The sequence below is a fragment of the Cricetulus griseus genome (assembly GCF_003668045.3).
Source record: "Cricetulus griseus strain 17A/GY chromosome 1 unlocalized genomic scaffold, alternate assembly CriGri-PICRH-1.0 chr1_1, whole genome shotgun sequence".
NCBI lineage: Eukaryota > Metazoa > Chordata > Mammalia > Rodentia > Cricetidae > Cricetulus > Cricetulus griseus.
In genome coordinates, this window is record NW_023276807.1 from 132,694,088 (window position 1) to 132,711,842 (window position 17,755).

The following is a 17,755-nucleotide window of genomic DNA, read 5'->3' on the forward strand; positions in this document are numbered from 1 at the left end:
AGGCTATGCAGTAGTTACTGTGTGCATCCAAGCAGCACAGTGATCTTCTCACAGGCAGCTCTGCCAAACTGTTTACTAACCCATTTTACAACTTCTCCTGGTAACATACCAGGTACTTCATAAATTGTCCAGGGCAATACTGCTACATGACCTACCAAATTTTTAGTTCCCCTCAAACCAAGCAAAGAATAGATTTCATTCAATTAAATTCTTTAATTATATATTAGTGGGAATAAAAGGTAAAAACAAAAATCGTATTATACAATTTATTCTGTACACAAAAGGCTACAGTGTGTTAGTTCTTAATTGTATAACCTTGTATACCCTGTGAATGAGAACAAAATTCAGTATCAAGAATTCTGGAAAAACAAACTTGGTGAGAACGTTATTGTTTATCTTTGGTCAACTTCCTCACTTTGCAGACTTAAGCAAACAATGGAGCTAGTGAGGTGGTACAGTAAGTAGGGGCACTTGCTGCCAAGCCAAGATTTCAATCTTGGGACCTACATGAAATCCTAAGACTCATATACATGCATGCGCCCGCGTGCACAAACACACACACACAACGTAATAATAATAAACAAAATTCTTAAAAAAAAAGTTTGGAGCCTGGTAATGTAGCTCAGTTAGAAGAGTGCCTGCCTCAAATGCACAGAACCCCAGATTTGATTCTCATCATTGCACATAAGGAATCCCAACATCAAACAGGTTAAGATAAGAGAACGAGAAATCTTTATTTGTGAAAGCTAGCCTGGGCTACAGCAATTAACATATGTGAGTGTTTTGTCTGCATGTATGCATGCACACCAGAAAAGGCCATCAGATCCCACAGGACTACAGTTGCCATGTGGGTGCAGGGAACTTATTCTCTGGAAGATAAACCAATGCTTTTAACACTGAGCCATCTCTCCAGCCCCAACACCCTGTTTGTAAAAGAAAAGGGTAAAAGGAAAAAAGGACAGGCATGGTAGTGAACCTTTAATTCCAACTTAATTCCAACTTTAATTGGAACTCTTTAATTCCAACTCGTACTGGGCAGAGGCAGTCTGTAGATCTAATGCCAGTCTAGTCTACTGGTCTACAGAGAGTTCTAGGCCAGTCAGGGCTACAAAAAGAACAATGTGTTTAAAGAAAAAAATGCTTATTTTAAAAAGAGGGAGAAAAAATATTCTAGCTAATTTTAAGTCAGTATTTTCTCTTAGATTTCTGAATAATTTTTTTGCCCTACTAAATGTGTGGAACCAAACTCAGAAATGTGAGCTGTGAAGTCTAAGATTAATTCCTGTTCCCCCATTTTCCAAAAGAAAACATGTTAAAATGGATGCAAAAGAAATTTAATAAACCAAAATCCTGAACTAAAACTATCTAAGTAAATGATATGATCAGACCATGCAGCCAGGAAGAGCAATTTATTTACCTCTTTCTGAAAATGAGATAAACATTAACAAGAGCAGCATTTTTATTGAAGAAAGAAATATCACACTAACCATCCATGGTCTTGATAGGTAATGGCAAGTTAAGGGGGAAGAGGAGATTCAGTAATGTGAACTTACTACATGAGAATTTAAATTAAGATAAAAATAAACAAAACCCAACCCTCAGAAGTTTTCATTATTGACATCACTAAACAAGGTAGTATCCTTTTCTTTTCAATACCTGCCACATGATTATTGAAAATAAGAAGATAAAGACCTCCTCTGGTAATATGTCAAAATACACTGGTATTCCCCTAAAATCAGACCTCAATTATTCATTTCTAGAAAATATTTTTTCAACAATGTCAAATGAACCTGTACACTATAAAGGAATTGCTGCTAAAAACAAGGATAGCTCTTTTTGCTTTCTTTTTCTTCTTCTTCTTCTTCTTTTTTTTTTTTAGACAGGGTCTCTCTGTGTAGCCCTGGCTGTCATAGAACTCACTCTATAGACCAGGCTGGCCTTGAATTCACGGAGATCACACTACCTCTGCCTCAGAATTAAAGGCATGCAGCACATGCCCAGCTAAGTCTGGCTCTTTATTAAGGCTGACTCAACTTTTCTTTAATAACTACTATATCTGCTTAAAATATTACCTTTCCTTATCAGCCCATGTTTCTAACGGCATCCAATGACAGAAACAGCAAAATAAAGTTAACTAACCAGAGAATCACTTCTGTTCTAAGCAAGCGAAGTTACGCAAAATATAAATAAGAAATACATATAATATAACCAATGACTTGCCTTTTGCAGATGTGCAGAAAAATCAAATTATTTCATTTACCTATTTCATTTTTTATATAGGAATGCTATAAGAAAAATCTATTCCCTTGGGGCTGGAGAAATGGCTCAGCAGTTAAAAGCACTGACTGCTCTTCCAGAAGACCCAGGTACAATTCCCAGAACCTACATGGTAGCTCACAAATGTCTGTAACACCAGTACCAGAAGACTCAACACCCTCACATAGACATACATGCACAAAACACATTGTACATAAAATAAAAAAATTATTAAATAAAAAGAAAAATCCATTCACATAATATGAAAAAAGATTCAGAATCCAACATACTCATTCATAAAGATAAGCAAAGGCTATACATATGGAGGCAGACAGATCTCTTCAAGTCTGCAGCCAGCATATTCTACATAGTATGTTCAAGGAAAGCCACAGTGAGACCCTGTCTCCAAAAGTGTGTGTACATGAAACATAAAACCTAGCAGTTCACCAGGCAGTGGTGGAGCACGCCTTTAGTCCCAGAACTTGAGAGGCAGGAGGATCAATCTCGTGAGTTTGAGGATAGTCTGGTCTACAAAGCTACACAGAAAAACCCTGCCTCAAAAAATAAATGAATGAATAAATAAAGCTTTTAGTGCTATTCTGATATCCAAAGAAAAGCTGAAACTGGTATTATAATACCAGACATGCATAGCAAACAATTTGAACACAGTAAATCAGGGAAGAACAATACTCCCAGGTCTTACCCGTTTATCCAGTGTCCTCTCCCTGACGAAGCCAAGTAACTGATCATTTACTAAGGTAAGATCTCTTTTAGCAGCTGTTATTATAGTAACAATGACATCATGACGAATGGCTTCTTCTGGATCATGTGATCTAACTTTCAAATATTCTATGATTAAAAGGGAACAGTTGAGATAAATGTTAGCTATATAAATTGTTATGATTCAGAATGATAAAAAGATAAAAGCTTTAAGCATTGCTGTATTAATGACTACAAAATACAAGATGAATTAATGCTACCTGTAAGACATCACTAAGTAGCCTTAACTATTCCTAACACTATGTTTATTATTTCAGAGCACATCTTAAATAATATTTTTGGTGGAAGGTCAAATGATAGCACAGCACCAATTTTACAGTCTGAAACCTCATTTATAAATTAAAATACAAAAAGCAGTACAAATGGTTAAGACAAATGATATATACACAGTTACATTATATGAAACAGAATGACCTTTAAATTTCTAAATAAATTATAATACAAGTGAAATCAAAACAAAAGTTATTTCTTCTGCTTTCAATAAATAGTAGCATGTTAATAAAAGCTATTTATTTGCTACTGACAAATAGGTAGGTTTACTACTTTAAACTGAATAATGAAAATTTAACAATCTAAATTAGAAAATAGCCCCCCTTTTCTGCACACATTAGGTATATTACTATACTTAATAATGTACGTGTTTTGTATCTAATGCCAATGTCATAGGCTTACATTATCTCAACTTATGATTTCTAAAATATTTACAAATGACAAATACATGTTTTTGTTTTATAAGATACTATCTTATAAACCAGAATTAATTTCCTAGTCTAAAAAGCAGACATGAAGACAGCCTAGAATCAAATCCCTTTTGGAAACTAGAGTTAGGTACAGGCCACATCTGAAACATTTTGTAATTAATTAACGTGTAATAAACCAGGGAGCTTACCCGTGAGATCCTTTGCTAAATCTGGGTGGTTCATCAAACAATGACTAGCAAATTTCACACTTTCTAATCTCACAGGAACATGAATGTCATTAAAGCTAAGTAGAAAAAGATTGCCAAGCATCAATAAGGCAAATTAATTATTAATAAACATATAACATAAAAGTGTTTATAAACAGCAATGGTTACTAAGTAGAAACTGTTAATTATACTGACAGCTAATGTATTCTATGAAAAATATAAAGAACTAGTCATAATGGCCCACACCTTTAATCCCGAAGGCAGAGGCAGGTAGATCTATGAATTCAAAGACAGTGACTGGTCTCCAGAGGGACCCTAAGACAACCAAAGCTACATAATGGAGACAGAGACAGAGACAGAGAGAAAGATGCTTAATTCTATAGAAACAATTCTGCAAACAGTATATGCTTAACACATTGAAACAACTACTGTAAATATACGCTTCAACTCAGACAACAGATTTTGCAGATCTAATATTACTAAAGCTTGAAATGTTGCTACAAAATAAAAACTACTCAGAATGCACCCACATATTATACTACACACACTCATACATAAATACTTTGCTCCACAATTTATTCTAAAAGGCAAATTACTACACAAATGTCAACAAATATCAATTAATGTTTGGTATATGTAGTCGTAATTATGTGACTCTAAGAGCACACAAAATTCAAAAGTCATGCTTTCTTACCGCCCAAGGAAACACTGCCAAAGAGGCCGATTTTGTGTTGCTAAGTCTGAATCTTTAGAGCCAAACAATTTTGCTAGAAGTCGAACCACAGCTAATCGTTCTTCGCCATCGTTGCTCTACAAAGAGAAGAAACAATGAAGAGAACCTGCACTATACTTCCCAAGTAGAAACAATCTTATATTTCAACTATTATGATGAACAATCTGATTCCATGTTAGATTGCATGATTCTCTGATGACCTTCTTACATCTTCCCTATTGCTAATTTATGCCTACTTTACAATTTATCTGCAAGTTACACATTGATTATAGAGACTTTGTACAAATATAAGCATTTTATTAAATCTTCACATTGTCTAAGACTTTAGAAAAATTCCACAAAGGACAAAGTGACAAATAATTCCTGCCCTAGTAAACTTCCTTCATAAAGACTCGATGCTATGGATACAGAACACTTAAAAGTTTTGGTTTACAGTTTTAATAATAATTCTCCACTGACTAGAAAACATGATAAAGAACAATACTACTAAGGAAACTGAGAATTCAAAATTCAAGTTAATCACTCGCAGAAAGCTTTTGGGCAGCAGGAATAAAATACATACATTTGTATAAAACAAATGTAAAATGACAATTATGTTAAGGCTTTAACATAGTAGTAAAAAAATGCATTTTTAAAAAGCTTTTTCTCAAGCAAAATAAAACAATGCTGAGAGATACCAGTGTTTAGTATATCCAAAATTTACCAGTTAATCCAATTAATGTTCTAAGGAAATATTAATGCCTTAAATGTCAAACAATAGAGTATAAGGAAATTTTTTATTACTCGTGAGTGACTACAGTTGCAGATCCATAGTTATTTCAATTAATGTGAGGTTTTACATCTGTAACCTACTAAAACCAAACTGCTAAGTTGACCTAAAGCCCTCATTGTAAGATTTCACATGTTCCTCAAGTGTATTTCAAATGGCCTTCAGGAGCAGAATGGCTTGTTATTGCTGATATACAGGAGTGTTGATCTAAGTCACAGTGAAATATTAAATTATGAAGATGTATGTTGAACTGACAATACCCATTTTAATGAATGTATGGAACAATAATTTAAAATTTCTACATTAATAGTTTATCAATTACTTTTATAATATAATATTACATTTATTTAGTGTGTATATGTACATCCTAATATACTGATGTGGCATAAAAATGATTAAACCCATTATTTACACAATAAAATTAATTTAGTATCTAAATATAAGTATTATTTAAAGTAAAAATACTGAATATTATAAATTTCAAAGACAACAGCACTTTTCTATCTCTGTGTCACTATGTCTATCAGATAACAACTAGACATGTTATGATGTCATGAAGCTAAGATAAACTAAACTCCTATTTCATTCCTTTAGAAATAGTGAAAAATCTTCAAAATACACTTTTTTTTCCCCCTGTAAAGCCTAAAGGGTACCTTCAGTTTGAATTCAAGCTGTGGCATGACAGATAACAATAAATGAGGATCTATAGCGAAAAGTTCCTGAATCAGATCAAATACATGTTCAGACAGATCACTGACTGACGATCTTCCCAGCACCAGGACTTGATTGAAAAACTAGAGGAGACATTACAATAAAAGATGTGTTACTTTACTTTAAAAAAAAATTAAAAAAACAATTTTCTATAAATATCCATGCAAAAACAATGAATGAGCATTACACATACAATTGAAAGGAATGACAGATTACCTACTAAATTACTAACATAGTCATCTAAACAAGAAACAAACTTCCAAATATTTTCAAATCATGAATTAAAACACTGATTAAAATTAAAGCACTGATTATTGGCTGTGTTTCTAATAAAGACGACAGTTCTGAAAACTTTAATTTTCATTAAAATAAAACAATTTAGATACCATGTATAATTCATTAGAAGAACACTTATAAATCAATCACTCAGCATTGCAAAATAATTTATAAAGTCTCAATCTGATATTTTTCCTATGAGTTTAGTGATGTCTAGTGAAAGTCAAATACATTTTGACTAAGGTTGAAGACATGAAAGTTAGTTGATAATTTAAAAAGGGTTTAGCAATTAAGAGAATGGACTGCTCTTGCAGAAGACTCAATTAACTTTCCAAAAATCCATTAAGTGTGGCTCATAACTGCCTGTAACTCTAGTTCCAAGTGATGTGATGTTATTTTCTGGTCTCCAAAGGAAACTAAGTGGAAATATCCCCACCCCCCAGAGGTACTTGGATACATAAAAGAATACTGTAGGAAAAACAATCACAAGTCACTTACACAAACACACCCCTCCTATATACATATAGAATGTTTTTAACTTTTTATAGATTTCATTTGTGTGTATATATTCTGAGTGTACAACCATGGAGGCCAAAAAAGGGCACTGAATCCACTGGATTTGGAGTTATAGGTAGTTGTGAGTGAGCTACTAGACATGGGTGTCAGGAAGGGAATTTTGGGTCCTCTGTAAGAACAGCAAGCACTTTCTACCACTAACCCATCTCTCTAGCCAGGAACTAGATTTCAAAATTTTAAAAACACAGTTCTATGAAAATCAGCATTTGTTTTGAACATCATAAAGTTATATGTATTTCTTTAGAAAAGCTATGAGTCGGAGTTGGAGAGATGGCTCAGGGGTTAAGAGCACTGGCTGCTCTTCCAGGATTCAGGTTCATTCCCAGCACCCACATGGCAGCTCTCAACCATCTGTAACTCAAGTCCCAGGAGATCTGATGCCCTCTTCTGACCCCTATGGATACCAGGTACACATATGGTACACAGACATACATAGTCAAAACACCTATACATATAAAAGAACATACATATACACACAAATAAGCATGGGGTGATACTTCTGAAAATGGATCAGAACTTGTTATAATTTTTAAAAAGCAGCACAAGAGAGAAAGATGACATGCAACAGAGTTCAAGCTGAGGGGTTTTTTATTAGGAAAAGGAATCGTAAAAAAAGGGAAGGGGGGAGGGTGTTGGTGGCACACGCCTTTAATCCCAGCACTCAGGAGGGAGGGGCAGGCTGATCTCTGTGAGTTCCAGACCAGAGCTAGTTCCAGGACAGCCTCCAAAGCCATTGAGAAACCCTGCCCTGAAAATAAATAAATAAATAAATAAATAAATAAATAAATAAATAAGGGAAAGGGAAGACTAGCCTCCAGGGACAGGAGCAGCAGGAGAGAGGAAGGAGGGGAGGACAGAGACAGGGAGAGAAATATAGGAGGATGGGAACATAATGAATATGCACAGGAGGTGCTGTTAGTGGCTGCAGCTGAGGGCATATCCTGTTAGAACCCCCAAGGACAGGCCAGTACAGATGCCTGAATACTAACACCTACTGACTGTTGTTTCTGAGAATGGAGAACAGGACTTTCATGGTAGCCTACCTTGTTATTAATTTAATAACAGACATAGCAATTTTATACAATTTAAATTAATAATCCCTCTTTTTTATATATAAGGAGGTAATTCCACAATAGTGTTGCATTCTCAAAGATGGCTTGTAAAGAAAAACACTGATAAAACCTTTAATATAAGGCAATAAGGGAAATAACTATGTGTCAATTTAAATCCATTTGTATTTTTTTATTTTTATTTCATTTTACCAAAATTCTCCTTCACCCCTCCTTCTGCTTCCCTTGCCTCCCTCATTTGTATTAATGGAGCTAAAAGTAAAAGACAATAGATATGCATGAGTAAATTTGTAAAAGAATTACTGTTTTAAAGTAATAAATTTTAATTTTAAAATTATTTATTTTTATCAAATTCTATCTTTTGACAGAACAGATTTATGTTTAATTAAAAATTTTCTATTACAGGAATTAATATATGCACATGCTTGTATATGTGCTTTTGTGTGGGGGTGTGTGTGTCAAAGTTTGCCCCCGTCCCCCTATAGAGTTTCTCTGTATAGCACTGGCTGTTCCAGAACTTGATTTGTAGACCAGGCCGGCCTTGAACTCACAGACACTCACCTGCCTCTGCCTCCCAAATACTGGCATTAAAGGCATGTGCCACCACTGTCTAGCTATCAACGAATGTTTTAAAAACAGTTATTTATAAGACTGGAGAGCTAGCTCAGCAGGTAGTCACCTGCGCCCAAACCTGATGAGCTTAGTTTGATTCCCCGATCGTGATGGAAGAACAGAACTGATCCTACAGGTTATCCTCTGACCCCAGCTCCCCACAACAAACATCTACTAAAGAAACAGAGTTTTAGATAAATGATCCAGAAAACACAAAGAGGAAAATATATACAGATGAAGACAGAGATCCAAAGGGTAGAGAGGCAGGCAGATTTCTGAGGCCAGTCTGATCTACCTAGAAAGTTCTTGGCCAGCCATGGCTATATAATGAGACCCTTTTGCAAAAGGCAGGGAAAAGATACAAAGACAAAGTAAAAGTTTCAAGTACTTGGGAGGGATATGACAAGCAAGAATACAGATGCAGAAGGGTAAGAAATGTAGTTAGTTTTTAAAGTAATATCTATCACTCGTGCCAGTTTAAAGACATTTTATGGTTATGCTACATTTTTCCAATTGTGGTCATATTTGCATGTAAGTTTTCATATTTCATCTGAATAAAACTGTTTATATGAGAAATATATCTGTATATAAATGATTCTAATAAATTCACATAATACCCCACGAATCATAGAGTTCTGAAATAAAAGTATACAGAAATACATACATTGGCAATGCATGCTTCAATAGTCTGGACTGTCCTTTTCAACAGGACTTTTGCAAGATCGAAGGACTGTTTATTTAAGTTCTGAAAAACAAATCATGCAAAGCTACAAATGAATAGATGAATTGATGAGACAGCATCATTTGAACAGTTAAGTATTCAAACCTACCAAAATAGGAAAAAAGTTAAGTGAATTCCATTCAAGGTTTTTACACAGAAGGTACTAGCCAAATGAACTCAACAAATCAAACATTAAAATACATTAGACAGGTAGCCAAAAGTCCAACCTGTATAAAGCTTTACTAAACTAAAAATGATGTTAAGGCCTTTGAGTTTGTATGACAGCCAACATGAACTTAACTACACACAAGCTGCCCTCCCCAAACCCAAATGCTAAATATTTCATTGTTTAATCAATGTGTTCTTGAAAAGTTCTGGGGAAGTGATTCAGTAGTATAGTAGACTAATCATCTAATTTTTATGAGGCCCTAGATTCAAGTTCCTAAACCACAAAAAAAGAAAGGGTAGGGAAGGCCCTTGATCAACCATATTTTTACTTGCATGACCCCCTCCTTTTGAGACAGTGTTTCACTATGTTGCACTGGCTGGCCTGGAACTTACTGTATTGATTAAGCTGGACTCAGAGATCTGTCTGCCTGTTTCCCAAGCAAGTGTATTAAAGGTGTGAGCCATCACACCCAGATCTCCTGTTTCTGAAGTGATGAATACTATTCTTAAATCCCAATGTACTATAACAAATTAAAGGATCTAAGAAAGATGGTGGGCATGGCATATATAATTTTAAAAATTTATTATTTTTAAAAATTATTGTTTTAAAGAACACCTGTTAACATCTCTCAACTACAAAATAGATTCAATCTTATTCATCTTGTACCTCTCAAAAAGAAGCTAGAAACGTATTTCTGAGGCCCATGGTTGAGAGCATTGGCCTCTGTTACAAGCATAGGAGTTTGATTCCCAGCACCCACAAAGTGCCTCACAACTCTGTAACTCCAGGCCCTCTTCAGGCCTCTGTGGGCACTGCACACATATAGTGCACAAATATACATGCAGGTAAAATACTCATACATATTTTAACAAAGCAAATAAAAAACTTTTAAGTATTTAAAACAATGTATCTTTTAAAGATAATAGATTTAAGACTAATATGACTCATTCAAGGGTCAGAATAGGAATTATACAAAATTGTAAATGGGCAAAAGCCAGTAACTGGTTTCTTTAAGTAAACTGATCTCTAATATCTTGATACTATACAGACCTTGTGTGCGGGGATGAGGTTGATAAGAATAGAATCCAGTAATTCTTGAGTAACTCCATCACCTTCCATGATGATAGAACTCATCAAGTCTAACATGTGCATTTGTACCTTCTTATTGTGGCTATTGCTAAAAAGAAGGGAAAATAATTAAGGCATATAGAAAGACAAAGTTCCCTGGGGTCTGTTTTCTTTCATATACTTTTTTGTTTGCTATTGATAAGGTCTTGCTATGTAACCCAGGTTGACCTCATGCTCGGGTTGCACCTCTTTGCCCTCCTAAATGTCATCATGCCAGTTAAAATTTCCAGTTTAAAGCAATAATCTAAGCACCTTGTGGCAAAGACCTATAATCCTAGTTACTCAGGAGACTAAGAAGGGAGAATCAGCATAAAGCTGGCTGAACAAATGCGCAAGATTCTCTCTAGCAGAGAATAAGGATGGGAAATACAGCTCAGTGGTAGAGCACTTTTAAGCATACATGAAGCTCTAGATTCAACCACATAACATAAACATAAACATAAACAATAACAAAACAATAACAATCTCAGGTATTAAAGAATTTCTACTCTAGGGAACAATGCTGACAATGGTAAAGGAATTTCAACTGTCATACTCCCCTCACCCCACCCCCAGCCTACTGTGATAACTGAACCATATTATTAAATAGTACTCTAAACAAACATCACCCTAATTTCTCATGTAGTATTCTCTACAAGTCACTTACCCATATGCTCACAATAAAGTAATCCTTTTAAAATGTATAGTCTATAGAATGATGTAACTATACTCTACAGTATAAATACAGATGTTTAAAACAATTGAAAGCATGAATTATCTAAAGTGTTTTAAAATTTTTCTTGAAACAACAACAAAAAAGTAATCAACCCATCTAGTATTTAATGATGAATGAAAACATATAAGCTTTTAAAGGTGGGGGGAAGGATTGTCACAGTGTTACAGTTTTCTACAATGTTTAGAAAGATAGTCCTTTCACCAGCCTGGTCTACCGATCCAGTTCCAAGACAGGCTCCAAAGCAACACAGAGAAACCCTGCTCCAAACAAAAAAAACAACCCTCCCCAAAAAGAAAGACAGTCCTTTCATGTGTACCCTCCAAAATATCTTACACACTTTATAAAATGCCAACTATGAAGGACAACTGAGGCATAGTTCTCAATATGTCTGTGTATTGTGTGAGGCAGGGGGATGAGTTGGAGAAAAATATATTCATCTTGATGCAAAAAAATAAACACACACACACACACACACACACACACACACCTGAGTGCTTAGTTCTCAGATGCATATATCCTGAAGAGAAGGAAAGAAAGAGTACAAGGAAGACAAATGAAAGAGTCTCTAAAAAATTATTCCTGGCCAAGCTTTAATCCCACCACCTGGGAGGCAGAAGCAGGCCAATAGCTGTGAATTCAAGGCCAGCCTGATCTACATAATGGATTCTAGGCCAGCCAGGGATACACAGTGAGATTCTGTCTCAAAAACAAATTATTCCAGGGAAGACAGCCCTAGTAGACCCGAAGGGTTCTCCCCGGAGAGCACACAGAATAAAGTTTGTAGAGCTGAGGCTCAGAGAGCAAAGAATTACTCAGAAATCAAACTCCAAAGTAGTACCTAATATGATCATCAGGTAAGAAAGTTCCTTCCATCTGAATAATCTTTGGTCTTCCTATGAGAGTTTGGAAGAGTAATCAAAAGAAGTTAAGCCCAGAGCCCCAAGTACAAATCCCAAACCAAACCAAACCAAAGCCAGAAGAAAAGTTCTATAATATATCACAACCAATTTCCTGAAATGAGTTAACAAAGAAAAAGGCTTCAAAGTAGCTGCAGCAGTTTTGTATAGATAAGGTTATAGGAGATAGTAATTATAAATTTCCAAAGGAAAGCCTATGAAATGGTGATACAATAAAAACAATGGTTACAAACTGTTCCTTTTAAATTATTCAGTTTTTTGATGTGTGTCTATGTACACATTTATAGTGTATAAATAATCCATTTGAGCATGTGTTAAAGACAGGACGGAACTCAGGTGTCAATCCTCATAAGCCACCAACTTTTGGGGGGAAGTAGAAGAGAATCTCACTGTGACTCACCAAATAGGCTGGCAGGCTACAGAGCCCAGATTTCTGCCCATCTCTACTTATCCAGCACTGAGATTACAAGAGTCCTGTGGTTCAAACATAGGTCCTCATGCTTGTGCAACAAGCACTTTATCAACCGAGTAATCCCCCCACACACTGTTCCTGTACATCACATTACGAAGGTGTTCCGTCCATGGAGTCTGTCTGACCAATCCTTTAATCTGGGTTTGCCTATATATCTTGCTTAGCCAATATGACAGAAGCTATTAAAGGACTGCCAAGTTCTAGTATTGTAGAACTTGGCTTTTGTTAAAATTTTGAAGTCTATTCAGTGTATGAAGATGCAGGGGCCAGCAAGCGGGGTGATGAAAGACATGTGATTTTATTTTTCCATTACTTCAACCAATTGGCAGGTGTCCTGTTAAATAACTACAGACACAGCACAGAATCCAGGCTAGACAAACTGCCAAGCAGAATCATGGGCAGGAAATGGTGGCTTCTGATACCATCAGGTTCCTCGTATGTTTTGTTTACACAAAAAGTTAATTAACACAAAAGTTTGTCACTTATTCCAGTGGTTTACTGGCAGTAAAATACCACAGGAAGCTTTTTATAATCCAAATGCTGCCACTTCTAACTTTAGAACAACCAAATCTGTTTACTTTAGGTTAGTATCAAATCTTCATTACACCAAAGGAGAAAGAAAAAAGTTCTAGAAATGCACTCTCTAATATGCACCCCTACAGAGGTGTATACTGAAAGATTAATTCTTTTGGATACAATTAATTAATAAAATGAATTTCAACTGCTTCTTCCTATATACCTTAATGTGGTAGAGAATTTAAAATCCACAATACATATTTGCATATAATATAATACTTTAAAGCACATCTCAAAGATTGGGATATGAACAAATAATAAAACTACTAGACTGAAATCAGTTTAGACTCTCCTGATTTTTTCTATTAGTTTTTCCATTCTATGAAAAGCTGATTTAAGCAATGCATATGATAGTTCAGTGGTAGAGCATTTGCCTAGGATCTAGGCAAATGTGCCTTAGATTCCGTCCCAGCACAAAATACATGTTACATATATACATACATGCTCACATATATACTTCCATCCAAAAAATAGACATTATCAAAGTTAGTGAATGGACTAATCTGTTCTAGTCCACATAAATGACACACAGAATACTCACATTCAAGTACTTCACTGTTTCATGTCTCATGCCATTTACACTTCAATGATGCCATTGCAACTTACTAGTAAGTTTCTTCAAAATAAGGTGTTTTCACCCTCCTTTTGAGTTACTGTTCATCGAGGCCCAAGAATGTCCCCACACTCCATAACAAAGACTATTTCCACTGCTCCTGATTGCCCATTTAACTACCACTGGAGACACATATACTTTGGTTGCAAGACATTTAGAGAAATCAAGTAGGAATTGATATGAAAACTCTCCCCTAATAGCTAGTTTCATAGTGACAGAAGGTACTATGAAAGCAGCTGGGAGAGAATAGTCACCAATGTTATTATACAGTAGTGAACCCTGAATGAGGCAAAACTGACAAGACCCACAGGTACAATAGTGAAGTGAAAATTATGAGGGTAGTCAACCACTTTCTGACTGGATCTGAGGTCTATTCCAAGGAGAGAATACATGCTCAGTATAATTAATCTGGTCAAAAGCCCATGGCTCTGAAATTCATAATCCCTGGGGATAATTGGTGCGACTCCTGTTGTTTTGCTAAATGGACATTCGGGCAAACTGTGCCCTAAATGTTTATTTATAGCTATAGGTCAGTGCTGCTCTGAACCTTGGCCAGAAAACAATTAGCGCAGATTCCTAACTGGGCAAAGTGCTGAGATTACTCTTGTTGTTTGAGTGTCAGCTCTAAATGAAACACCTGTTACCATTGACTGCCCTCTCCCAACCAAGACTGGAAGAACAACCTGGAGGAGGGGATAGAAAGGATCTAAGAGCAGGAAGAGGAGGAATGCTGTGGATGCCACTGTACTGATGAACTTCACTGTTCTATGGTTACCTGCACAAGGTCAAGCCAACAAAATACTTAAATATTCCAGCAGGACTCAGTGGGTTACCAAGGAGGAAAAATAAGAGGACAGGAAGGTGGGTTTCCTAAGGATGAATATGTGAATATGATCAATGTACACACACACACACACACACTCACTCACACACACACACACACACACACACACACAAAATTTTCAAATATTTTTTAAAACAAATTCCAAGGACTGTTTTATGATCCTCTAATATCACCAGGCCTCAAATGCACAAAAAGACACATAAAATCAACCAATTAATTTATACCATAAATTTAAAGAGGTAGTGTAACTGAGTAGGCTAAGGCAGAAGACTACAAGTTTGAGGCCAACCTGGTTACATAAGTTCCAGGTCTCTCAGAGCTATAAAGTAGTTCCTATCTCAAGGAAATACTGGTAAGGACAGCTTTCAAACAACAGGATTTGTTTATTTTCCCCTTTGTAATATTCTTAGAAAGTAAATTTCCTAAAAATCTAGAGAGTTTAGTTTATATTAGAGTATATGACACTTCAATGCATACAATAAAAAAGACTTAAAAAAAAACTTACTTGATTACTGAGAAGAGAGTCCTAAAAAGCTGAATAAAAATTTCATTGCAATCTTCCAACTCAAAGCAGATGTTATATGATTTAACCCAAGCTAAATTCTTAAATCAATAAATAAAAACAATTGGTTAATCACATATACATAGAACTGTTACACAAAAGCAACTAATACAATTTAATTTTTACAAGTAGAACTATTTATAGTAAAGACTACAAAGATTCAATGTACAAAATTACAAATCATTCCAGTCTTTAAAGACGTAACTGGAGTCATAAACTTTCTCAAGTTGGAAAGTACTGAATAGTTAGGAGTTATTACAAATATACATATACGATATAAAATCTCAGAAGCTGTGAAAATTCATTTTTAGATTAAGAATGAAAGTAAAATATCAAATGTTGTTTTCACAAGACATACTTTATCTTTTTAAGACAGGAGGAAACATTTTAAGAGTTTATTAACTAAGTTATGTATAAAAGTTTCACTTTACATTATAATTTTAAGAATTTGCAACTACATGGAATTATATTTATTAAATAAAGTATTTATTGTTACCTCTAATAAATAAAAGTATCTATTAAACTGTGGACTCTTTGTATCCTCCAAACCTTTTAACTGTCTGGTAATAAAAAGAAATATGTCCTGTTAAAGAAATAAAAAAAAATGAAAAAGATATTAGCTTAGATACTATTACTTGTCATTTTTGCAATACACTAAGTACATATCTATAACTACATATAGAGGTATGGCTATTTAAAGTTAATTACAAACTACAATAAAGAAAGATCCCCTTTATTTGAATGCTGTGGGACAGCCTATTCCATTATTTTAAATGACTGGGAAAGATTAGAACAAACAAAACAACTTTTGGAAGTAAAACTTTACATTTTCTCATTTGAGAAGATACATTCTTTATCTTACTATAGTCTTCTATGGCAGAGCTTCTTTCTGGTCACTCACCATCTACATTTCAGCATAGAAAACTACTATCTTCATTTTTAAGAAGCTTAATGAATCTTTCCACTACTACTTCCAACATGTAAGCAAGTTGCTTTTAGCCCATGGTTTCAATTTTGATGTGTGACAAAAGGCTATTTGGAACAAATGCCAAGCATTGACCTAAGGACTGATGATGGTGCTTTATTCCTCAGTAAGTTTTCTTTAGACATTTTCATTCATTCAAAACAGCATTTATATGGCACAAAGTGACTTGTTTTGCTGTAATCCTCATAGTGGATGCATGTAATCTACATGTATTTTGGTTTTTTATATTCATGATAGTTTATAAACGAGGCACAGTAAGACATGAACAAAAATAATCATAAAATAAAACAATGTTATAAAAGTTACAAAATAAAGTTATAAAAGTATACTAAAGTATAGATGACACTACTCCAGTTCTCAGGTAACAAAGACAGCCACTAAGTGACTTACAAGCAGATGACACAAGTCTCAAGAGGAATAAAGCATGACAACAAGCTTATTCATCATGGTCCTATCAAACTGAAACTTTGTGGACTGTTATTTGCGGAATCTCCCATTTAATATTTTGGCTGAAAGTATGCAAAGAGAAACCAAAGGGATGAGAAGGCGATACTCATTGTACTAAAAGGAGGCAATGGTTACACAGATAAAAGCACTTGCTGTTCCTGCAGAGAGCCTGGGTTTGGTTCCCAGCACCTACATCTGCCAGTGTCTACATGCATGCAATGTACATAAACTCATGCAGGCACATACACACAAATAGTAAAAAGGCAGTCCAAAGATTACAATTTCCCCCCAAATTATTCAAAAATAATATAAAATCAGTTCAATAGGTCACTTTAACAATATTTTTAATTGTTTAGAACCACCAAAATGAGCAGTTCTGAATATCCAGTAGTTAATAACCTGTAAGGGGAAAAGTAATTTCAATGTGTAAATTCTAGATATTGCTGTTTCACAAACTATCATTAAGCCACTATGTATGCTTTCCATCTATCCGAGTGGGCTTTCTGGGAGACTAACAGGTAGGTTAAATACAAACAGACTAGGACAAGCTCTGATCTGTACCTTTCAAAGCCACATTCTGTGCCAGCCATGTCTATATATGATAAACAAAAATCATGCCCATGTGACAAAATAAAAAGTAATGTTATTTTTGTGAACACTGTATTTACCTTAAGTTTATCATGGGAAGTATATGGAGCTTCTGGGGCATAGATTCGAAATATATCAGCCAAACAGCATGCTACAAGAAGGCGCACATCTTTATTAGGGTTCCTGAGAAAGAATTCAGATGCGAGATGCAAGGCTAGTGGGAGATACTGTTGCTTTTCATCTTCTGAATCCTGATCCATATCCATAAAAGTTTTCACTACCATCTGTAAAAGAAAAAAAAAAAATCAACCTGTAATACTTAGTAACC

The 17,755-nt window shown here is 35.0% G+C and overlaps 1 protein-coding gene across 3 annotated transcripts in view; it reads right to left on the reverse strand.

Moving 5' to 3' along the window:
- Nucleotides 1-17,755, reverse strand: part of Pds5a (PDS5 cohesin associated factor A) — a 100,193-nt gene that overhangs the window by 53,174 nt on the left and 29,264 nt on the right. For all 3 annotated transcript variants that reach the window (XM_027390762.2, XM_027390760.2, XM_027390764.2), the window contains exons 3-11: nucleotides 17,508-17,711; nucleotides 15,904-15,990; nucleotides 15,351-15,448; nucleotides 10,631-10,757; nucleotides 9,355-9,435; nucleotides 6,099-6,239; nucleotides 4,638-4,753; nucleotides 3,926-4,020; nucleotides 2,960-3,105 (exon numbers count right to left, since the gene is read on the reverse strand). In XM_027390762.2, coding sequence (XP_027246563.1) covers nucleotides 2,960-3,105; nucleotides 3,926-4,020; nucleotides 4,638-4,753; nucleotides 6,099-6,239; nucleotides 9,355-9,435; nucleotides 10,631-10,757; nucleotides 15,351-15,448; nucleotides 15,904-15,990; nucleotides 17,508-17,711 — 1,095 coding nt within the window. The remainder of the gene's footprint in view (nucleotides 1-2,959; nucleotides 3,106-3,925; nucleotides 4,021-4,637; nucleotides 4,754-6,098; nucleotides 6,240-9,354; nucleotides 9,436-10,630; nucleotides 10,758-15,350; nucleotides 15,449-15,903; nucleotides 15,991-17,507; nucleotides 17,712-17,755) is intronic.